Below are 23,661 nucleotides of genomic sequence, written 5' to 3'. Positions count from 1 at the left end.
AGTACATATAACTGTCTGCCTGTCTCACTCACTCAGTTCATATAACTGTCTGTTTGCCTGTCTCACTCACTCACTCAGTTCATATAACTGTCTGTCTGCCTGTCTCTCTCTCCCACACACTCAGTCCATCTGACTGTCTGTCTGCCTGTCTCTCTCTCCCACTCACTCAGTACATATAACTGTCTGTCTGCTCTTCTCACTCAATCCAGATGGCTGTCTGTCCTCCTGTCTCACTCACTCACTCACTCAGTACATATAACTGTCTGTCTGCCTGTCTCACTCACTCAGTACAAATAACTATCTGTCTGCCTGTCTCACTCACTCAGTACAAATAACTGTCTGTCTGCCTTTCTCACTCTCTCACACTCATTCATTCAGTCTCTCTATCTCTGTCTTCCTGTCATTCTGTGTTTCTCTCTCTGTCTTTCTTTCTGTCTCTCCCTCTCTCCCTCTGGCTCTCTCTCTGCTACCACTACTGCTGCTATTCATGCTACTACCATTACCAATACTACTACAGCTATTAGTACGATTGCTACTAGTACTAATACTACTGCTATCACTTCAAATACTGCCATTACTATTACTACTTCTTCTACTACTACTACTGTTATATTAAATACTACGACCACTACTACAGCTATTACTACGACTACTGATACTACTACTTATACTGCTTCTTCTAATTACAAATACTTCCACTACTAATAATACTTCTACTACAACTACAACTTCTACTACTACAAATATCACTACTGCTGACATTTTTTAAGCCACAGAAGCTGTTTGAATATAAAAATATTCAGCTTTTTCAGGAGAGGGGTGATATTTTTCATATTTGTAATCTTTAAACTTTTTGAATTATTAAGCTTTTTGCAATTTGTTTTGAATGGGATATCTATGGAGAAAATCTTCAAATCCTGTTAAACTTCTTCAACTTTCAAAGCCTTCTTTCTCATACTTTCAGCTACAGACACCATAGTTAGACGTTTCAACTAGAAGGGTTTTGAGCAGTGCCGTTTAAATGCTTTCGAGCTTCAACATTTTTCAGACCGGTAGTCTCTCATTTCTGTATTTTCAGCAATGTTTTTGCAATTAATTTCAGCTTTCAGCTTTCAGCATTTTCAGCAGGAAATGCATTTTCTAGTTATTCTTATTCTCCATCTTCCACATCAGAGTTTGCCGCGAAACTAGTCCCACAGCGTTGCCAACACCTGCTCAAAAAGTAATTCAACACGTGCGGCTTGATCGGGAATCGTGAGCTATGACTTTTATAAGAAATTCGTCCAGCGGTTTCCCCGAAAATCGCGATCTACGATGAAAAATCGGCCCATTGACTTGAATGGGATTTCGGCGTGAAGAAAGCAAAAAAAACACTTAACTTTGGACCCATATTGACCAGCCATACTTTAACGTAGAAACATGATTCAAAGTTTAAAACGTAGACAAATTGATGGACGTTATTGAGCCAAATGGACATTTTGCTAGCTAGCATAGTTTTCATGAAGTCACCGATTTAGTTTCAGCAAAACTTTGGGTCTGTTTGAGATTTTATAATGGGTGTGTATTGCGCAGCTCGTTAAGTGCTAGAGTGATGACATCACGGTCAGAGTGAAGCAGAGCAGGAAAATGTTCTGTGATTTTTCCAAACAAATTGCTCCCATTCCCACAATTTTTACTCTTTATACACCATTTTTGGCCAACAAGCTTGGAAATCTTGTGCTGGTCGCAACAAAGTGTCTATGGAATCCAACGGACTTACACATTTGGCTCAAACAGCCGTGGAGCGACTTGAACTCCAACCGACTGCTCCATTTGACTCCATGTTAAATCAGAAAAGAAATTTGTCAAAGAAAGCAGACGGTACCAGTTTTGTAACTTGCGCTGGCGCTCACATTTATAACACTATAAACATAAAAAACATACCAGGGCGTTCGGCAGAGTCTTATCTCTCTCACGGTGCACTTATTTTATTGATTGGACCCATGGTTTTGGTATAAAGTGCATTTGTTTGACAAGTGTTTTCCAGTGTTTTCTCATGAAAAGTCTGCCAAGCTCACAGGTGTTCTTAATTCAGCTAATTACTGATGTTTATAAACAAACAGACTCACAGACTCTCCAGGCCCTGCGTCGTCACCATGGCAACCAGTGACACGCACGCACGCGCTCTCTCTCTCTCTCTGTCTGTCTGCCTGTCTCTACACAGAAGGATTTACAAATAAATGTGACTCACAAATGCACGCAGAACAAATATATTTCTGCATTTGTATGTATTTGTGTGTGGATGTTTTCTATTTGTTTGTGGATTTGTGTGGATTTGTTTGTGGAGCTCTTCACATTTGTTGGTGGGTTTTTTTGAGACTCCCCTGCCTGGCCGGATTCACAAATACGTTTTTTTTAACATGGACCGATCTGTAGCCAATCAGATGTCAGCCTCATTTTCAACCAATCACATGAGCGCAGCTCCCCCCTCCCCTCCCCACGAGGCTGCCAGCTGTGTTCACACCGAACGCAGGGCGAATTATTCGCGCGATGAGATTACATACAAAGTCTTTGCACAGACGCGATGAGACTGCAGTGATGCGAATTTTGCGCGGCGCGTTTGGGGCGGCGCATTTGGGGCGATGCGTTTGAGGCGACGCGTTTGAGGCGTCGCGTTTGAGGCGTTTGGAGCGACGCGTTTGGGGCGTCGCGTTTGAGGCGTTTGGAGCGACGCGTTTGGGGCGACGCGTTTGGGGCGACGCGTTTGAAGCGACGCGTTTGAAGCGACGCGGTTGGCGCGATGTTCCTCCTGTCATCACTGACGTCCTGTTGTTGTTGAATCAGGAAGTACAAACTGTAGCCGTCTGTGTTCACCCAGAGCTCTACGCAGGGACGTGCGGTCAGGGTGTGATGATGAAATGTAAAAAACAAATAATGCTAAAATAAAATACATATTAATATTTCTCTACTGATCTGCGCTATAAATGTAATTTCTGTATTATTCCAAACATTTTTATAATCAAAATTTCTGAATTAGCGCATGTCCTGTTCAAACAAAGAGGAGACAGTGAGGTGAGGCAGTGACCAGCTGTTCCTCACCTCAGACTGTGAATCCCTCACTAACTGTGTTGAGCGCGTGCCTTTTGCTGTCTCATTCCTGCACACAGTGTAATATTTGTAGACACTTTTATTATATGTCCTTTCTTTCCATATAATAGGTACTGTATTTCACGTCTGTGTAGAACATATTTAGTGTTGCTGATCTGACATTAAGGGGAGGCAAACACTACTCTGCCTCAATGAAGGGGGCGTGCGAGAGCCCAAGGCTCGGGTTTATTGCGTCAATTAACACAGAGCAGATCGACCCAGGCAGGAAGTCAGACACCGATAAGGGATAGAGCATCCGGTAAGTTTTCAAAATAAAAGCGTCAGCTTTAACTTGGTTTAACTTTTCCAAGAGCATGAATCTAAAATGCAGAAAAGAGAGAAGCATTATCTCAATCGAACCTCAACGATACTACCGGTAACATCAGCGTGTGTGTATATATTGCGACGTCTTCGGGCAGTAGAAGCCACACTGTCAAAAATTTCTTGCGAAATTTTCTAGTTATCTCTACTCTTGCTCTCTTTCCTGAGCCCTTTGGCAGGCTCACATTAGAGACTGGCAACCAATCAAAACCACTAATTTACATGTCTGTGACATTCCCCTGTTCACTTCATGCATGCAACATCATTAAAACAAAAAACATTTGATATTTTTGATCTGATAGGCCACGTCTGCGGGGTAACCATGGTGACAGAGGCCCTAGAGATCACTCTGTGACTTCTTCTGAGGAAGAGGAAGCCGCTGCTCCTCCTGCTCCCTCCTCCCTGTCGCCGCCTTCCCTGCTGTCCCTGCCGTCCTTTAAGGACGTGGGCAACGAGAGAGGAGGGGAGAAGGAGGTGTGGGTGTCTGTGTTCAGGTACTTGAACAGAGCCGAGATGCTGGCCTGTATGACCGTCTGTAAGGCCTGGTACAAGTGGTACGTCGCCCTCTTTTAAGCAACAAAAAATACCCACACTAAACATACAGTTTTTGTTTGAGTCTTGTGCTTAGCTGGTGAACAGGAAGCAGTGCTCCCACACAGCTTATGAAAAAAACATTCGTGTCTCGATGTCATGTGCAGGAGTTGTGACAAGCGTCTGTGGAGCCACGTGGACGTGAGTCGGTGCAGCCCGCTCAGTAACCAGGCTCTGGCTGGCATCATTAAACGCCAGCCCACCTCTCTGGACCTGTCTTGGACCCCCCTGGCCAAGAGACAGCTTAACTGTCTGCTCACAAGGCTCCCAGGTAGAAACACGCACGCACGCACACACACAGATTTTCCTGTCCCTGCATGTCTCATTACACCCCCTATCTCTGTCTTTGTCTTCAGGTCTGAGGGAGTTGAGGATAACTGGTCTGTCCTGGTCCTGTCTGTCAGCGATGGTCTCTCCCACTCTGCCCTACCTGCGGCTGCTGGACCTGCGCTGGTGTGAAGGTCTTAAAGATGCCCAGATTAAAGAGATCATCATCCCGCCTGGTCAGTAGCAGCAGAAATGAGCGGCATCAAAGCTCAGTGACTATATTCCCATTATGAGAGGCTGAAAAAAGATTCATGAGCTCTCTGATCCACAACAGTTAGTAGTCTATACTGAAGGCCTTTTCCTTTACTGGTCCTTCTGTTTATCTGTCTGAAGGCAGCTGGTCTCTGTTCCTGCTGTCTCTAACTGGAGTGATGATATCACTGTCAAACCACAATTACACACAGCAGAACCACTGGTTAAGTTCTGCACAACTAGCACCAGACTGTTGTAAACTAACCACAGCGATCAAACGTGTTATAAGTTTGATGTCCTTTTATTGCAAAACGAGGTTGCACAACTAAATGCAACTTGTAGTGGTAATGGGCAGGGCGAGCTGCACCGTGCCACTGGGTTCACTAAAATGAATCCCATATCTCCAGTATAGATCTATCCAGCTCAAGTGACGTTTCCTTCATCTCTGTCTGTTCCTGCAGGTTCAGAGTCATCTCGCAGCAGGCTGAGGAACATGGTGACGCTGCGTCTTTCTGGTTTGGACGTCAGTGAGTCCACTTTGAGGCTGCTTCAGCGCCACATGCCCCAGCTGGAGAGACTGGACCTGGCTCACTGCAAGGACATAACAGACTCGTCTATAGCCCTGCTGGCAGCAGCCGGGACTCACACCCGCAACAGTCTCACTGAACTCACACTGGCAGGTGGGTATTTGAGCAAAGGCACACTCCCACTGATTGAATACATGGCCTTTCATTAGGGCCCGAGCACCGACATAGTCGGAGCGGAGGACCTATTGTTCTTCTAATGTTTATTATTATTGTCGTACGGGTTTCATCGCCAAAAGGAGGTGCTTGGGATACTGGTAAGATTTAGAAATTTGGCACGCAAGCCAGTCATGGTGAAAATTGCAGTCTGATTGGGGTGTCCAGCTGTGGTATGACATATTGGTTTGATAGTGGCGCCCCCTATTGAGTAGCCCCAACATTGGGTTTCGCCTAGCTGTATGAAATTTGGTAGGTATGTGTAGCGTGATGGACATACAAAAAAATCCTCTTGAAGTTATTCACTAAACCAAACAGGAAGTCGGCCATTTTTAATTTTATGACGTTTTTTTTACCATTTCAAGCTGTCATACTTTAATGAACTCCTTCTAGATATTTGACCTAATTGACTTCAGATTTGGTCAGTATGCTAAAACGCTAAAGTTACCAAAAGATCAAAAAGTTAGCGAACTATGTATTCGTGGCGGCAAAAAACCCACCATTCGCCATAAAACAGGAAGTTGTTGTAACTTGGCCGTACATTGTCTAATCGACTCCAAATTTCTCATGTCATAACATCCTGACCCGAAACGCATCTATATGATGATTTAGAATCATAGTCATAGCGCCACCTAGTGGTAACAGGAAGTTAAAGTCTCTATACTTTGGCTTGTTTCTCTTAGTTGGTAAATCAGATCAACATCAAATTAGTTCCACACAAATGTAAGAAGTTCATAAAGCTTTTGATGTTTCGTCACGGCAACGGTGTCTTTGCCGTGAAAAACAAAGGTGTTTTTGAGGGGCTAAAAATGCTCAAAACATAACCAAACTTGGCACACAGACTTAAAATCCTGAATGTAGTTGCCTGAGGTTGTTCTATTTCATCCTTACTGACCGCCAGAGGCAGTGTTTAACACTGGATATCTTCTGTCTCGCGCATGTGCAGGCCGAGTTTTTATATTAACAAAGTCACCTGTGACCTTGGATGACCCCCTTCGTCTATAAGTTCCGGTGTCATCCTGAGATCAGTCCTTTTTCATCATCTCGCTACGCAGGCTAGCTACCATGGTAGTAGAAGCTTAAGTGAAAATTATTTGTCTATGATCAAGACGTATTAGAGTTTGTCGCGGTAGCCTTGTGACCACTGGTCGGAGTTGCAGATCTTCGCCCTCCAAAGGCTGCGACTAGCTGTCACCGAAAACACGCCGGGAGCGGCGCGTTTCGGTATTCGGACCATCAAGCCCCGGACTCAGTCTGATACGGGCCACCTAAATCGCAAAGACAACAATCGGTGAGATCGATTAACATTGTTTTCTATAATCATTATTCGTTTTTTCCACGGTTGGCAGAGCGCTTCCGCTCTAGCTAATCCAGTGGCGGCGTGCTAGCGGGAGCGTAGAGTTACGCTGTCGGGCCGCCCTTCACAGTTAACGGAGTGTTCCCCCTCAGGCTAACTTGGTGAGATGCTAGTTAGACTAGATCGGCATTGACATTGTGTCCATTGATTACTTGACACATTACGGCTGTCACAGTGAGCAGAGCGTCCTTGCTCCCCTCTCACTGTAGGGACTGTTATTTTTTTGGCCTATTTTTTCCCAGTAGCAGAGTGCTCTCGCTCAGGCTAACTGGTGGGACACCAATATCCGTGACGACTGTCCTAGTTGAAAGTGTCCTCACCCCCCTCTCACTGACTGTCCCCTGCCTGTTCTCGTCAGCAGAGCGCTCCCGCTCAAACTGACTTAGCAGCCCACACCAACTAGTGGGACAAGGGTTCCTCCAGAATTGCGGCCATGTTTAACTCTCCCGGCTGTAGGACCTGTATCGCTCCTCTTCAGCCGGAGGACGGCTATGACCTCTGCCCCTCTTGCCTTGGCCTCGAGCATCTGAGGGAGGGCCTCTTGGAAAACTCATGCGTGAACTGTGGCATCGTGCCTTGAGTAGTAAGGGCTGCTAGGCTAGCCAAGGTGGAACACCTGATGGATGAGGGCGACCTCCCCCTGTCAGGGCAGCTGAATCCAGCCCAACCTATCCAGCCCAACCTACCCATTCCAAACGCTGAGCCACAGAAGCCGCAGGGGCTCCCTCCAAGAGGGCGAAGCCCAGCATGCTGTCTTCTAGAGTGGATCTGCTGACCGCTGAGCTTGCTCAAATGAAGTCGCTTCTCCTGACCCTCCACCCTAGTGCAGGGGGGTCTGAAGCACCAGATCCATCCACGGCTGAGCTTGGTCCAGAAGAGGACGTTATCTCACTGGCCGCGTCAGCCAATCTCTTTACTGAGTACAGTGAAGGGCAGCCCTCCCATGCTTCTGGGGCTGGCTCCCATTCCTCAGCTCAGAGTTCTTCAGAAGGGGCAGTCGATAGCTCCGTGGGGTCTGTCATTCGCATGGCACTAGCACGCTAGATACACAGCAGCCGGAACCTCCGCCTGCAAGTGCCTTCTTCAGGGGCGTTCCCGCCCCCACCACCTTCTCTGTTCCTCCCTACGAAGAATATCTGAAGGAGCTGCATGCATGCTGGAGAGACACCGGGACTCTGTCCCGTCTTACATCGGATAGACGAACCCTGGCGGCCATGCAGGACGCGGCAAAATTTGGCCTTGCCCGTATGCCAGCCGTTGAGCCGACTATTGCAGCCCTCGTAGTCTCCCCTGAGGGGACCCTGAGGCCCGATGCCAGGTGCCCTCGACCCCAATGTCGGGTCACAGATGACCTGCTATCCAGGGCTTATGACACAGCAGTGCGCATGGGCCGTATCGGCAATTCCCTCTCCCACCTCATGCTTGCCCTCTCAACTTCTCTGCAGCAGGCTACTTTCGACGCTTCCGCTACTAGCCTCAGTGATTCTTCACTACAGGCGTTTGCGCTCATGTCGAGGGAACTTGGACGTCATGGGTGTTCACAAGGTGCGTTGCTGCTGCCCTTCCCCCCCTGCAATCACAGGGCATGAAAATACTGCCGTACTTGGACGATTGGCTGATCTGTGCACCATCCCGTCTTCAGGCAGCACAGGACACTGCTCGCCTCCTCTCTCACGTGGCCCCGTGGGGCCTCAGGGTGAATATGGAGAAGAGCTCCCTGACCCCTTTTCAGAGCATAACCTTCATTGGTGTGGCCCTGGATGCAGCCACTATGAGTGCCTGTCCGTCACCCCAGCATGTGGACGACATCCTCCACAGTCTCTCCTCCTTCCGAGGGGGTAGGCGGTTGCCCTACATTCTTTTTCTCCGCCTATTGGGCAAACTGACAGCTGCCTCAGCTGTCGTTCCCTTAGGTTTGCTGTCACTGCGCCCCCTGCAGAGATGGTTGAACAGCCTTCACTTGGACGCCAAGTGGCACAGACACAGGGCAATAGTAGTAGCAAAACAGTGCCTACTCGCTCTATCCCCATGGAGGGAGAGAGCATATCTTGCAAACGGTGTCCCCATGGGCTCGGTCCCAACAGATGCTCGGTCCCAACAGATGCACCCCATCCTGAGAGGCAGGCATCTGTTGTGACCACACATGGTCACAACAGATGCCTGCCTCTCAGGATGGGGTGCAGTGTGGCAGAACAGGACTGTTCGGGGGCAGTGATCTGCTCAAGACCGCATGGAGCATGTCAATGTTCTAGAGCTACGTGCACTTAGCGCTCAAACATTTTCTGCCAAACTTGAGGTGAAAGCATGTGCTTGTCCGGTCGGACAACATCTCTGCTGTGTTCCACATAAACCATCAAGGGGGTACTAGATCCCTAGAGTTACTACGGGTATCCCGTGCCCTTCTGACTTGGGCTGCCCCTTGCCTTACCAGTCTTCGGGCAATGTACATGCCAGGAGAGCGGAACCAGGTCGCAGATTTCCTGTCCTGTCACAAGCCTCCACCGGGGGAGTGGCGGCTTCATCCAGACGTGGTACAGAACATCTGGGGTCTCTTCGGCAGGGCAGAGGTGGATCTCTTTGCCTCAGAGACGTCGACCCACTGTCCCCACTGGTTCTCCCTGACGGAGAGGACCAGTCCTCTGGGTCAGGATGCCCTGGCTCATACGTGGCCAGAAGGGCTTCTTTATGCCTTTCCACCATTCCCTCTGATCTTGCCAACGCTTCTCAGAGTTCTTCAACAGGGCCACAGACTCTTGCTAGTGGCCCCCCTGTGGCCAGCCAGGACTTGGTTCTCCCTACTGCACAGACTCTGCTGCAGGACACCCTGGCACCTCCCCGACAGGAAGGACCTCCTGTCGCAACTAGGAGGTCGGATTTGGCATCCCGATCCCAGCCGCCTCCAACTATGGGTCTGGCCGCTGGAGGGCCTGACCGGCTGCTGACTGGCTGCATTGAACCAGTCAGAAGAACTATCCTGAATGCCAGGGCACCATCTACCCGTCTGCTGTACGAAAACAGGTGGAGGCTGTTTTCTGACTGGTGTGCAGTTCGGAACAAGGACCCAGTACAGTACCCCGTGCCTGCTGTACTTGATTTTCTGCAGTCCCTCCTAGATAAGGGCCGGTCTCCCTCTACCCTGAGGGTATACGTGGCGGCTGTTTCGTGGCAACATGCTATGGTCAACAATGACACAGTGGGGTGCCACAGACTGGTGTCCCTCTTCCTAAAAGGGGCTCTGCGATTGCGTCCCCTGAACGCCCGAAGGGCCCCTGCATGGGACCTACATTTGGTTTTGGACACCCTATGCTTGCCACGAGACATATCTGCATCATGGTCAGGAGGAGGTCTGAATCTTTCCTCAGATTTACAGTCCTTTTGTCCCCCCAAAGTTACATTCCTCAGCCTATCGATCAGCTCCACGATTGGCTGAAATCTGATAAGCTCCCCCTTGGATCCTGACCCATTGTCCTGGGCAGACACCTCTGTCAACTACTTTCTTCCTCGGCAGGTTCACACCTCACATTCCTCAAACCCCCCTAACAGACACTCAATATACATACAATTCCTCACACCGCCTTTTGAACCCCTGGCACAGGCGGAGCTGAGATGGCTGGCAATCAAAACGTTTTTTCTCCTTGCCATCACTTCAGCTAAACGTGTAGGCGAGCTGCATGCCCTGTCGGTGAGTGAATCTTGTCTGAAGTGGAACTCGGATGGCTCGGGTATTACTTTGTGGCCTATTGCAGCGTTTCTCCCAAAGGTGCTGACACGCTCGCATATCAACCAGCCTATCCAGTTTGCGCAGTTTGACCCCCCATCAGGAGAGGAGAGGTCAAGGCTGCTGTGCCCAGTGCAGGCCCTCAGAGCTTATGTGGAAGCCACCGTGTGCATACGCCAGTCGGAGCAGCTCTTTTTCTGTTATGGTGGGCCTAAGAAGGGCTGTTTCAAAACAGCGCCTGTCCTACTGGATAGTGGAGGCCATTGCCTATGCATTCAAGGCGAGCAACCGTGCTCTCCCATCCGGAGTGGAGGGTCACTCTACCAGGAGTGTCTCCACGTCATGGACAGCCATGAGAGGTGTGCCTGTGGAGGATATATGTGCTGCGGCCTCATGGGCATCTCCGAGCACATTTACCAAACACTACAGAGTCAACTTTGCCACCCCTCACCCACTGGGGAGGGTTCTTTGGCCAAGTTCCTCTGCCTGAGCTATACAAGGTAGGTACTTGTGATTCCTCGTGACTCTGTTGATATAAGTCATCCAATGTTAAACACTGCCTCTGGCGGTCAGTAAGGATGAAATAGAACGAAAGTTACGAATGTAACTAATCTCAGGATGTCACCGGAACTTATAGACGACGGGGGTCATCCGAGGTCACAGGTGACTTTGTTGATATAAAGACCTGACCTGCGCATGCGCGAGACAGAAGATATCCAGTGTTAAACACTGGATATCCAGGATTCATAGAACCGTAGTTACATTTGTAACTTTTGTTTTAATGCTTCAGAGTGGCAAGTCGGCTCGATAGCGCCCTCTACAAAATTTCGACAATGCAGCCCTCGCAGTACGTTTCACTTAAATGTTTAAAATTTGGTAAGCAGACGTATCACATGTAGACTTAAAAGAAAGTCTTCGAGGTCCATGCTCTAAACCCAACCGAAAGTCAGCCATTTTGAATTTTGTATGAATTCCTTGTGTTGTTTTTTTTGCCATTTCCAGGTGCTGTACTTTAACGAACTCCTCCTAGAGAATTCATTTGATCAACTTAGAATTTCGGTAGAACAATCTAAAGACCTGAGTGATTTTAAAAGTTACTAAAAGCTTGAGGTTTCATCGAACGACGTGGATGTGGTGTGGCAGCCATTTTACATGTTCGCCATCATCCATTAAGCTGTTGTAATTCAACTGTACTTTGTCAAAACTTGTCCCAAACTTGACATGCTTGATGACTGTCATGACATTAGGACATGCATGCCAATATTAACTCATAGTCATAGCGCCACCTACTGATAACCATGGCTGTAAGCAGGATTCTATATTTACAGCGGCCCAAACACTGAACTTATTAAAAGCGTTGGTGGGCACACCACCAGAAAAAGACTTATCTGATCTAAATATGTGCAAACTAAGATGTTTGGAGAGCAGAAATTGGATACAAAAGGCTTCAAGTCACGCTTGAACGTGGAGTTTTCATTAATAGTAAATTGAATTGTTTTTATTTGTTTTAGAGCCAGGCTGTAATGTAAAGTTATTCAGAATCGGAATTGTTTATTTGCCAAGGTATGTTGCACATACAAGGAATTTGACATGGCGGGTGGTGCATAACAATAACCATTAAACAATCAACATATTGCAAAAAAATATATAATAATAATAATTTCATGCAACGTAAAGTTTAAAAAAATAAAATCAAACTACACCCAGCCTAATTTATATGATAAATTATTCTACATTGGCTCACCTTTTGGCTTAAACTTAATTCTTTACAAAAAGATGGGTTTTTTTCCACATGGAACTATACATTCTCCTATTTCTCCTCGACTCTTCCAGCTTTGAGTCACTCAGCAGTGATTGTCAGAGACACCTGCACAAACAAACAGACTGTCAAAGTAAATGCAGGTCTCAAAACCGACTGTTATGTTACTAACACTAAAGCGCATTCACATACATTCATTTTTTTGTCGGTTTTTACAGGCTTACAGTTATGATTGTTTTCGGAGGTACACTCAAAACATTCGAGGATTAAGACCTGGCAAAATGACCTGGCTACGCCATTGGTCGACACAGGAAATACCGTTTAACTCAACTTGTGCACGCAGTGTATGATGGTCAAAGAAATGCATGGTCGCATCCACCAGAGTCCTGCCAGTACCCTCGACATGAGTGAAGGTGCGAGGGCCCGATCAATGCTGCTTGCAGCTTTAATTGTCAATAAAAACATTTCTGTCTGTCTGTGTGTGTCCAGGTTGCAATGAGCTGACAGACGGCTGTCTGTCCTACCTAAAGCGTCTCTCCTCTCTGACTCTGCTGGACCTCAGAGGCTGTAAAAGCATCAGCAGACGTGCCTGTGACGCCTTCATCGCTGACCTGTCCCACGTCGCCCTCTACTGTATGATGGAGGAGAAGCTCATCCAGCGCCTGGATTAACAAAAACACTTTGTGCCCCCACCCAGTTCGTGTCTGTCTTTTTTATACAGACTAGTGGGGCAACAGTCCCGCCTTGAACAAGCTGTGTGAAAGGGGCAACTGTTAATGAAGAGAATAACAAAAATAATGTGTATGCTCAACCTTTTGTGTAGGTTGTTTTTCAAACTGTCAGAAACATTAAACCTGACCAAACTGACAGCTGTGACTCCAAAGCTCCTAAAATCACAATGTCTTTTGATTCAACATATAAATGCCCTCTTCCAGTTGTATTTTTTCACTGTTTATGGAGCCTGGTCAGAAGTTTCTCATTGACTCAAATCCTGGTGCTATCTTTAAATTGATATCAGTCTTTTCATCTGGCAAGACTACAAACAATTTTTTTTCCAAAATGTCAGAATACTTCTTTAAAGAGTCTTGCCTCCAGATTTCTGTGACCTCTCGAAGGTTGATATTCTCTTCATATCTTCTATCATTGCTGGAATATGCACATAATGTCTAACCAGAAGTCTGGCTGAACATGAAACCACCTTTACTGTGTACAGGCTGACGCAGGATATGACTGCTTGTAAGAGGTCTCGCAATTATTTTTGGGAGTAAAAATACAGAAACTAATTTGCTCACTGAACTGGAACAGATTCCATGTGTAACTGAGTGGTGTTCTGTATTGTGCACAGTGAATTCCATGTGTGTGTATATATGTTTATTTTATGTTTCATTGAGATTTACTCAATTGAAATTGTAAATGGGTTTTTTTTTCTAACAGTGAAAACTTAATAAATGTGAAGGTTTGAACTTTCTATTTGTAGGCATTTGTTCCAGAGCTAAAGCAATGTGTTTCCCACAGACAAACATGAAGTATTCTACACACTGAATGTGAGAAAGGGAGTCAGTCTGAATCCCAATGTCCACCCTTACGGACTCAGACTTTGAGGCGCGCTCCAGCGAAGTCCGTGAGGGTTTAGTTCTGTCCCACTGTCAATGAGCCCTTTATGAACCCTTTCCGTAAGTCCGCATTAGATCCAGACTTAGCCTAAGGGAATTGCCCACAAATCATTGCAATGTGACGTTAAACACAGGGTAACCAGTAGACGCATGGAGACGTATAAAAGGTAAACCAAGAGTATGGCTCATGTGTGTTCAGCCTGTCATATTAAATTTACTCAAACATTAAGGGTTAAAGATGGAACCAAAAATGTATTCATCTATTCATCAAATATTTGATTTAGTTATTGAAGCGGTTTTGACAAAAACGAGTAAATATATTATATGAAATGATCTCAACTTGTGAGGAAAGTCTAGAAGACTTTCAAATCAGGGAGTACAAAGTATAAATTAAATACCCATAATTATACATAGTCGTCATAGTAACGTGATATGTTGCAGCAAAGTGCTGTCCCATTCGTAATTCTATCATTTCAAGCCCTCAGTCTCTCACACTCAACCACTTACCAGGTGACGTCAGTAAGTCATTGAGGGTTCAGGGTTTGAGGCTGTGGGGGGGACACCTTAAAGCAGAAGCAGGTGCTGTTCTCTTTTTCAGTTTAGTTTGTGGGCAGCAGAGGGGGCTGCTTCACCAACACAGCTGACAGACATCACCTATTAAGAGCATTTTCTTCTTCTCAGCAGTATCTCATTGTCTCAAAATATAAGAGACACTTATTTCACACCAAAAATATGTCTCATATACACCTTGAATCTATTCGCTGTTAAACAGTGGATCAGAACCAGTGAAAAGACCCAATTCTGAACTGGATTAGCAATTTCAAAGTCAACCAGCACACACAATATGGGCACACATTTTAGATAAGTCACCTTTTCTAACTGAGAAAGTATAAAAGCTTCTTTGTCATTCACGAGAATATTCAGGAGCTGTTATCGCTTCATGTTCGGAAATGAAACCAACACCATTAATGTCTGCACATACAATAAGTGGCTACATGTATTTGTTTGTGATTGGGTGGACTGACCCTTTATCAGCAGTGTACTTGCTTTAAAAAATCCTTACAAACACACAGATGTTCCAATCTCATCTTTTATTACAAACCAAAAATTAATTTACATCTATGAAGAAACACCAGCATACAGTGTGTGTGAGTCATCATTATGTGTGTTTGAGTGTGACTAATAGCTCTTTGTGGTCTCGTATGCATCGGGGAAAGGGAGGCTGACTTGTCCACTTCCAGCCACCAGAGGCAGGACTCCAGCATTGGGAACAACGTTCCATGACAGCGACAGAGTGATGTTCTTATTGGCCCTGGAGACGACACAGACGTGACAGTCAGCCAGTCACATTACATAACAGATGTTCAAATTTAAAACTCAGATTTTATAATGGTATTCATCAGAAGCTTGTGTAAACATTTACATATAACAAAACATTTACAGTGCTATAATGTCCTGTGTCTCTGGAAGAGCTTTTGTCTGAGATAAAACAAGAGAAGTGGGCATTTATCAGACAGGAAAGCTCTAATAAAAGATTCTATATATTAAATGTAGGTTACGTTATTTTTGAAGACTGTCCCATGTTGAGCTAAAAGTACGAACATGTCAGCCTCGGTAGCTTTGATTTTGACCTTTCTCTTTTTAATTAGTCTACTCTCGGTCTCCTCTCGGTCCTTCATTCATGGAATATTATATTGCTGGATTAGTCCAGTACATTTAGCAGTTTTTTTTAGGTCCAAAATGACTCCAAACTATGATTATAGTCTGAATGGAATAGCCTCTTGGTTGTATCGTCAGTCAGATCTAGTCAGCCTATACTGCTGCAATATTGAACGCCAATTTGTCTTATCCAATCAAGTAAAAATATTTCCTTTTTATTAAACATCAGGGCACAGGTCATCCTCACCCCGTGTCTATTTTATTTGGAAGCGGCTACATAGCTTTACTAAAGAATCTGCTGCACAGTCCGTACTGATGCCACAGATTGCACAATTTGGAAGTCTAGACTCTAGTCTAGAAGAGACTAATGCAACTCAAAATGTTAACACCGCTGTCACTGCAATCCCAGTAAATAAGGTGGGGTTGACCATTCTGCTGAAAATATGTTAAGTGAATGGGTTGTATGTATTCTGTTGTTGTGACAAAAGTCTCTATAAAGCCTGATGTGGTATGAAAGGACCAATGCCTAATCAACAATCTGTAGCTTTTGCTGTTACCAAGAAGTTGATTTTCTGTAAATGGACTGATAGTGTGGATCTATCCATTCAACACCGGACTGAGACTGAAACCGTGATTAACAGAGCATTAATGAAGTCCAATGCTGTACGGTCACACTTATTAGCATCTGTGTCCTGAAGACAGAGAGAAAGGAAAGAGGAAGTGTCTGATGTAAATATGAATCTTTTCAGAGAGTACTATAAGTTTTGTTGTCTCTATTATTACTGAATACTAATACTGGAACACTGATCATGTACAACATTGTTATCTCTAAAATGTTGTGAACTACAAATATATAAAATAGCAAAAAAATTATATAATAATATTCAAATACAAGTGCATCAAAATTGTTGGTGCCAAAAGATTTAACCAATATGATTCTGGTAACCCTTGACGTTTCATCTAATGAAAGTAAGTTCAAATTGCTACTCGTACATGTGAAATATCAAAACCTAATGGGCAGATTGCTATGAAATGTAAAAGTTAAAGTAAAAGTGTGTGTGTCTAACCGAAGTCCATTCCCGTCATCGAAGAAGAAGTATTTGGATTTCATGTCTCTGAGGTTCAGTTTGGTGTTTTCACCTCGAAGAACAATCTTATCCCACAGCACCACCTGGTTTAGAGACTGACAGACACACACACACACAAAATTAAATGGACAGAAACATTACCATTTTGAGCTTTGTAAGGTACAATATGTGGTAGAGCTATTGTTTATTATATTGTATACCTAATTAAGTGTATTACTATAGGGATTTTACATTTTAGAATGTTTGCATTTTTTATCTGCAGTACAATGCAGGTATCTTAAACTGGATATTGTGGATTCATATGTAAGACTTATATGTGTCTATCATTTTGTATCTATGACATTTGTGTGTTGACTATGACTCACGTTGCTCTTTGTGGTGTACTCAGCAGACAGATAGAGAAACAGCTGTTTAACGTTCCAGTCAAAAATTGGCTGCAAATGTAGGACAAGTTAAGGAACAAGAGAAGAGACATTTACCCGGCAGCAACCAGAGCTTGGAGTTTACTTCTATCTTACACTGGACCATGTCAACATCATACCAACAGAATAAAAACTTAACTTTTTATGGAACACATAGATGGGTCTATTTCTAAGGGACTTCTGTAGTATAATTATAATAATATTAATGAAATACAAAGGGAAAATTCACAGTGAGATATGTGGATTAACAGGGGCACTGATAGAAACATGTCGCTGTTGAGTTTATTAAATGCCATTATAATGTTTGGATCAAACATTAAAAGTAACATTTCCTTCATCTCCACTCTATTGGGGTGGATGCAGTAATATCTCTGATAACCTGTTTACAATTGTTTGACTTTTTGTCTCTCTTTCCACAGTATTAGTAATGTCAAAAATATAGGATAGTGCAACATGAAAATACTTCTGGTCTCTCCTCTTATTCTTTGTGTTACTGCTATTTGAGGGATAAGTATGCTTGAAGCTTTGAAACTACAGTTCCCTTAATGCCTTGGGTGATGTAAACAGGACGTTTACTGTTGTCATGATTCAGTGAGTTATGCTGTGGGCTACAACTTGAGCCCTGATATTTTAGCCTATATTTGTTTGTCATGTTAATAGTCCAACAAAAGTGTGCTGAATGATCTATGATCAGCTCCTGTTTGCAGTGTACTCAAATAATGTACAGACAACCATCACTGGATTACTTTGATAAAGAAGGAATCTCTGGCAAGTTCTGCAGCGTCTTCTTTCTATGATTTCCTGGGAGAGCATAAGTCGCACTGACTATTAAAAAACATGTAAAATACATGCATGTGCCATGTCAGATTTGACCGATTTGGCCATCAGGCACTAAGTGTTTTAAAGTGCTTTAATCTTCTCCATGAGCTGCCACTGCTGAAGATCCAACTTGTTGGTAAGCGTGCCAAATCATCAACCAATACTTACTCAAGAACTGAACGAAGCTCACTGCTGAACATGTTGAACACAGATACGGATTGTTCTTTGTACGTACTTTGAGGATAAGTATTAAAAACAATGAGGATCCAAACGTCTGAATGACTACACCGACGCAAGCAACACCATCTCTGTCATGCTGGAGGACTACATAGAGTATATCCGACATATCTGTTCAAATGGACAGCACTCCAATTACAAAGGATTCTCTCCACCCAAGAGAACCCTGTTATTAAAAGAATACCTTTTACTGTATTTCAGGACATTCAAATATACTATTCCAAGTATGTGACTTGAACCTAATACCTAAAACCTTTCACAACCAAAGACCTAGTGTTGAACCCTACCACAACAACCAATTGTTTCATGTCGAGATGTCACCTGGCAAACAACAGAGATCCCCTACTGCTTCAGTCCGCATGTCGAAGTGTCCTTGGGCATGATATTGAACCCAAAGCTTGTACAACCGGTGTGAGTGAGTGTAGCAGCCTCTACCATCAGGAAATAAATGCGTGTGAATGTTTACATGTAGTGTAAAGCACTTTGAGTGGTCATGAGACTAAACGGCACTACATAACTGAGATCCCATTCACCAGTGAAACATGTACATCTCACTTTGAGTAGCAGTATTCTAAAGGATATCAGCCGAGAGGTCAAAGGTGAGAAAACCCAGATCACTGCGCTCTCTGGGTCCTGTAAAGTCATCCACGTTCTTCCTGTTGAACAGAGAGAGAGAAGGGAGATGGAGGAGAAGACATTATGGGAGGAAACAGGAAGAGCAAGAAGAATAAGGTTATAGAGCTGTTGGTGAATACATTTAGAAAAGAAGCTCCTTTGGAAGCTTCATGAAAATACATGAGACTGAGGGTGAAGGGTTCTGGATATGCTAGAATGAAAGCAAATGACTAGTGTTTATGACATTAGTTCTAACTGGAGTCCCGGTATAAAGCAGCTTTGATTTCTCTATTACATATTGAATTAAAATGCTTTATTAACACCAATCATAACCTGTGAGTTAAATAAATAATTAGCATCTACAGGTGTCCTATGAACTTGTGTTCATACGTATTTTGAGACATGCAGTTCAGGTGTTAACATGAATTGCATTTTTGTTATTTTAACATCTACACCCTAGAGGTCTGATATACCTTCTTGTAAATATTATCATGAATCACAAGCTATATTAGAATAAGATTATTGTATTGTTACTTGTATTTACTACAAAAGTAAAGAATCACATCTATTTTTTAATAGATCTGTTTCCATTCCGTTAAAACATTTTCTAAATCTTTCTGATCACATTAAATAGCTCATTTAATTAAATAGTTTGATCCGGTTGAGTGTTGTTGGAAAAAGTTTGATGCCAAGGTGATACGTGACATTTAGTACCAATATCAATTCATTCCTTTTATCAAATAAGCTATTGTTTAAATTACTTTGCTTTTCATATTTATCCCGATGTAACGCTTTATATAAGCTTCCATTCATACATTTATGTAAAATGAACAATCCATTGATCTAATTCAGGATCAATAATAAGAATGGGACCAAGCATTCAGTGACAATTATCAGTGCTTGACAGTTTTCCATATTTGCTGGATTTCTGTATTTCCACCTGTCCGTCATATAAATAAAGCAATTCAATACTCTATACACACTTCTGGCTGGTCTGGTTGAAGTTTCAAACCGATACAAGCTGAAGTCAGTAACAGTTATCCAACGTATACTCAACAAACCGAAAACGTAACGCTAGATATCAAACTGGAAGTGTGAGCAAACACCACCGGGACGCCGTGGTCGTTGTGTCTTTAGACGCTAGTACCGTCTAAAAGCACCGAGCACCGGCTGTCTTTGCACTGCTCATTGTCGCTGTGCATTACAACGTCAGCATCATTAATACATGTTACATAGCTACAGAGCACGTAGCGCTAATGCTAACAGCTGTTACACATGAAAGTCCACAACGAATCTTACAGCATGACTTTAGAGACGTGGATGTCCACAGGAACTCCTCTGTCTTTGAAAGCTGTCGTGACGAAACATCCAAATGTTAAGGCCGCCATGACGCTCAGGGAGAAGGCGAACAAAGAGTTAGCTCTCGACAGAACCGTATTCATCTTTAAATAGCAGTTACGACTATAGGAATGATACAAATAACAGTAATTCAATACGAGATGTTCCGCACAGGATGCGCGCGTTTGTTAGCTAGTGTACAAAGAGGAAATGACACGTTTCACAGAATGAACTGTACTTCCCTATCATGCATTTCAAAATAAAACAATTTTCACGTTTATTTTGAATGAAGGGTTTTAGTCTTCGGTGGTAATTTAAGATAATAATTTTGTATATAGCGATGCACTCTTCCAAAATCATATTTTAATTGTGTACATTCACGCAGGCCAAGAGAGGATCGCTCCTCACCTATGTGACTAATGTTTTCAGCAGGCTGATAAGAAACATTCAACATGATTCTCAAATAACTATTTTAGAAAAGCAATCCAAAAGAGTCTGGTGCAATGAAAAGTGCATCCAACTCATTGGAAGTGTTAAGTGTCCTTAAGATATTTTACTCTTTGTATACTTCCGATTTTGTGTTCTTGACGCAACAGCAAACTTGACGCAACTGCGAGCGATGAGTAAGCGGAAGAAGCAGGCTTCTATCTTTTTTTAATTTTTCAACTTTATTGATAACGAATTCAAAAACAGTATGTTCACGAGTGCAATCGTGGATGTATAAAGATGATATTCCTAACTGTGTGGGTTACAGAAATGAAACAGTTTTGTGTGCATAATAAGACATAAAAGCATAAATACATGACAGTAAACGTATAAGATTCGAAGTATAAATGAGATGCACAATAAATATAAGCTAGTATGTGAGCTAATACAAATACAAATAAAACATTTTGAATATAACATTACATTTATTCAATTAAAAAAAGAAATACATTTTTCTAATAATGTATTATAATTCTTTATGAAGCCCCCCTAAAATGTTCTTCAGCCCCCCAAATAATTTGGCATTATTGGCTTTAAAAAAAAATAATAATAATACATAAATAAAAATATATATATATTTTGGTGATGTCATTAAATTAAACTATTGTTTCTCACATGGACAAGTTATTTATAACTCTAACATGCTACATATGTGCGTGCGTTCTGGTTTGTATGTTTTCTCTTCAAAGTACAATCCAACAGCCCATCATCATACTGTACTATTAGCCCGGGCACTAGGACCTTGGGGAGGCTGCTGCGTTGGCTTTCTCACTCTTCCAAGTTACGTCTCTCGTCAATAACAGCCAGGATTATAGCCAAGGAGTTTAGCTCAAAGTAAATGATGCACGGAGTGAAATTGTAAGTACAGGTAGTTACAGAATGTGGCTATCTGTAGTTGTTAACGATTGTCACCTGCTTACATTTAGGTTTACTTGAGGCAAATGAAAGGGAATATTGTTGTGGGCTATGTTAACACTAAGCTAGTTAGCTAGCTAGCTATTTTGTTAGAAACTGTCTCCAGTGAGCAAGAGTGAACGAGCAAATTCAAAATACAAGAAATAACTATCGACATCTCTCTATTCTTTGCATTAATATATCTCTCTAGTATTTCGAAACAATAATATCAGTCCCTATAGAATGTTGTTGTTTATAATCAGTTAATGGCATATTTGACACTGAACTAGTTCTTCTTTATCTCAGTGATAGTGTCCAAATGAGCATAAAATATCACTGGTATGTAAAAACTACACGGACAACAAAATAGATGTAAATGTTGATCAAAATCTTATTCCCTTCTGCTCATAATAAAACAAGTATACAACTCAAAAGTTGACACTGTCAGGTCCATTCTCCATCCATTGTGTGCGGTCCCTTTAAGAATTAGGATTTGGGAGTGACGCGGATATGAAAGCTAGTTTATCCGTCTTTCCTTTACAAGCAGGACAATTATTTCTCTCTTTGAGAAAAGTTCATATTTGTGTTGTCAAATTTCACTATGACCCTGAATTCTGTCTCTTGTGTTATCATATACTGAATGCAAGCAAAACTACAGAGCAAAATCACACTCTTTCTGATTGAACCAATACAGTATATGAACTGTCTGAAACAATGGATATCCGCGGCCCCAAAAAAAAATTGCTGCGCGCTGTGCGCACAAACATGCCCCTCCCCTTGGGGCTGAGCCCCCTTTTTCTTTGAATCCTAGAAACGCTCCTGCTATCTATCTATCTATCTATCTATCTATTCTACCCCCCCCCCCCCCCCCCCCCAATCTCTATGGGTCTGGCTTGCACATTGACTACTGGTTGTTTTTCCTATTTCATATCAGCATTCTATACACACACATACAGTTGTGGTCAAAAGTTTACATACACTTGTAAAGAACATAATGTCATGGCTCTCTTGAGTTTCCAGTTATTTCTACAACTCTGATTTTTCTCTGATAGAGTGATTGGAACAGATACTTCTTTGTCACAAAAAACATTCATGAAGTTTGGTTATTTCATGACTTTATAATGGGTTAACAGAAAAAGTGACAAAATCTGCTGGGTCAAAAATATACATACAGCAACATGAATTAGCAATTTTGGTGACTTAGAAAGTTGTGTCAATGAAATGAGCTTCATAGCATGGCCTCTTAACTTCTTGTGAGTGATTATGAGTGACTACAACTGGTGACTTCTCTGAGGCCATTTAAATAGGGCTCATTGGATACAAACGCCCACAAACGCTACAATGGGAAAGTCAAAGGAGCTCAGCATGGATCTGAAAAAGCAAATCATTGACTTGAACAAGTCAGGAAAGTCACTTGGAGCCATTTCAAAGCAGCTGCAGGTCCCAAGAGCAACAGTGCAAACAATTGTTTGTAAGTATAAAGTGCATGGCACTGTTTTGTCACTGCCACGATCAGGAAGAAAACGCAAGCTATCACCTGCTGCTGAGAGAAAATTGGTCAGGAGGGTGAAGAGTCAACCGAGAACCACCAAAAAGCAGATCTGCCAAAAATTAGAAGCTGCTGGAACACAGGTGTCAGTGTCCACAGTCAAGCGTGTTTTGCATCTCCATGGACTGAGAGGCTGCCGTGCAAGAAGGAAGCCCTTGCTCCAAAAGCGGCACCTTAAGGCTCGACTGAAGTTTGCTGCTGATCACATGGACAAAGATAAGACCTTCTGGAGGAAAGTTCTGTGGTCAGACGAAACAAAAATCGAGCTGTTTGGCCACAATGCCCAGCAATATGTTTGGAGGAGAAAAGGTGAGGCCTTTAACCCCAAGAACACCATGCCTACCGTCAAGCACGGTGGTGGTAGTATTATGCTGTGGGGCTGTTTTGCTGCCAATGGAACTGGTGCTTTACAGAGAGTAAATGGGATAATGAAGAAGGAGGATTACCTTCAAATTCTTCAAGATAACCTAAAATCATCAGCCCGAAGGTTGGGTCTTGGGCGCAGTTGGGTGTTCCAACAGGACAATGACCCCAAACACACATCAAAAGTGGTAATGGAATGGCTAAATCAGGCTAGAATTAGGGTTTTAGAATGGCCTTCCCAAAGTCCTGACTTAAATCCCATTGAGAACATGTGGACAATGCTGAAGAAACAAGTCCATGTCAGAAAGCCATCAAATTTAACTGAACTGCACCAATTCTGTCAAGAGGAGTGGTCAAAGATTCAACGAGAAGCTTGCCAGAAGCTTGTGGATGGCTACCAAAAGCGCGTAATTGAAGTGAAAATGGCCAAGGGACATGTAACCAAAT

At 43.3% G+C, this 23,661-nt stretch overlaps 2 protein-coding genes across 7 annotated transcripts in view; one reads left to right on the top strand and one right to left on the bottom strand.

Moving 5' to 3' along the window:
• The window catches only part of kdm2aa (lysine (K)-specific demethylase 2Aa), a 51,787-nt gene extending 38,188 nt beyond the window's left edge, over nucleotides 1-13,599 (top strand). For all 6 annotated transcript variants that reach the window (XM_068726616.1, XM_068726617.1, XM_068726615.1 and 3 more), the window contains 5 exons: nucleotides 3,750-4,001; nucleotides 4,146-4,309; nucleotides 4,395-4,541; nucleotides 5,019-5,237; nucleotides 12,621-13,599. In XM_068726616.1, coding sequence (XP_068582717.1) covers nucleotides 3,750-4,001; nucleotides 4,146-4,309; nucleotides 4,395-4,541; nucleotides 5,019-5,237; nucleotides 12,621-12,802 — 964 coding nt within the window. In that variant the 3' untranslated portion in view covers nucleotides 12,803-13,599. The remainder of the gene's footprint in view (nucleotides 1-3,749; nucleotides 4,002-4,145; nucleotides 4,310-4,394; nucleotides 4,542-5,018; nucleotides 5,238-12,620) is intronic.
• A 1,221-nt stretch (nucleotides 13,600-14,820) lies between these two features.
• spcs3 (signal peptidase complex subunit 3) lies at nucleotides 14,821-20,134 on the bottom strand. The gene is made up of 5 exons (XM_068727650.1): nucleotides 19,884-20,134; nucleotides 18,552-18,625; nucleotides 16,857-16,933; nucleotides 16,471-16,586; nucleotides 14,821-15,056 (listed from the first exon to the last, which is right to left on the bottom strand). Exons 1-5 carry the CDS (start codon nucleotides 20,024-20,026, stop codon nucleotides 14,924-14,926), a joined length of 543 nt encoding a protein of 180 aa, XP_068583751.1. The 5' UTR covers nucleotides 20,027-20,134; the 3' UTR covers nucleotides 14,821-14,923.
• Nucleotides 20,135-23,661: the final 3,527 nt, after the last annotated feature.

The sequence above is a fragment of the Cebidichthys violaceus genome, unplaced genomic scaffold (assembly GCF_023349555.1).
Source record: "Cebidichthys violaceus isolate CVI_PGR_0920_01 unplaced genomic scaffold, fCebVio1.0.p SCAF_4, whole genome shotgun sequence".
In the NCBI taxonomy this organism is placed as follows: domain Eukaryota; kingdom Metazoa; phylum Chordata; class Actinopteri; order Perciformes; family Stichaeidae; genus Cebidichthys; species Cebidichthys violaceus.
The sequence above is the reverse complement of the archived record's forward strand: the minus strand, read 5'-3'. Positions and strand labels throughout refer to the sequence as shown.

Excerpts from the sequence above, each read along its gene's own strand:
- spcs3 (XM_068727650.1), bottom strand. The coding sequence starts at position 20,026 with ATGAATACGGTTCTGTCGAGAGCTAACTCTTTGTTCGCCTTCTCCCTG. Across the intron at positions 18,626-19,883 it reads CACGTCTCTAAAGTCATGCT|GAAGAACGTGGATGACTTTA; the intron begins GTAAGATTCGTT and ends TCTGTTCAACAG. Across the intron at positions 16,587-16,856 it reads AGTACACCACAAAGAGCAAC|TCTCTAAACCAGGTGGTGCT; the intron begins GTGAGTCATAGT and ends TGTGTCTGTCAG.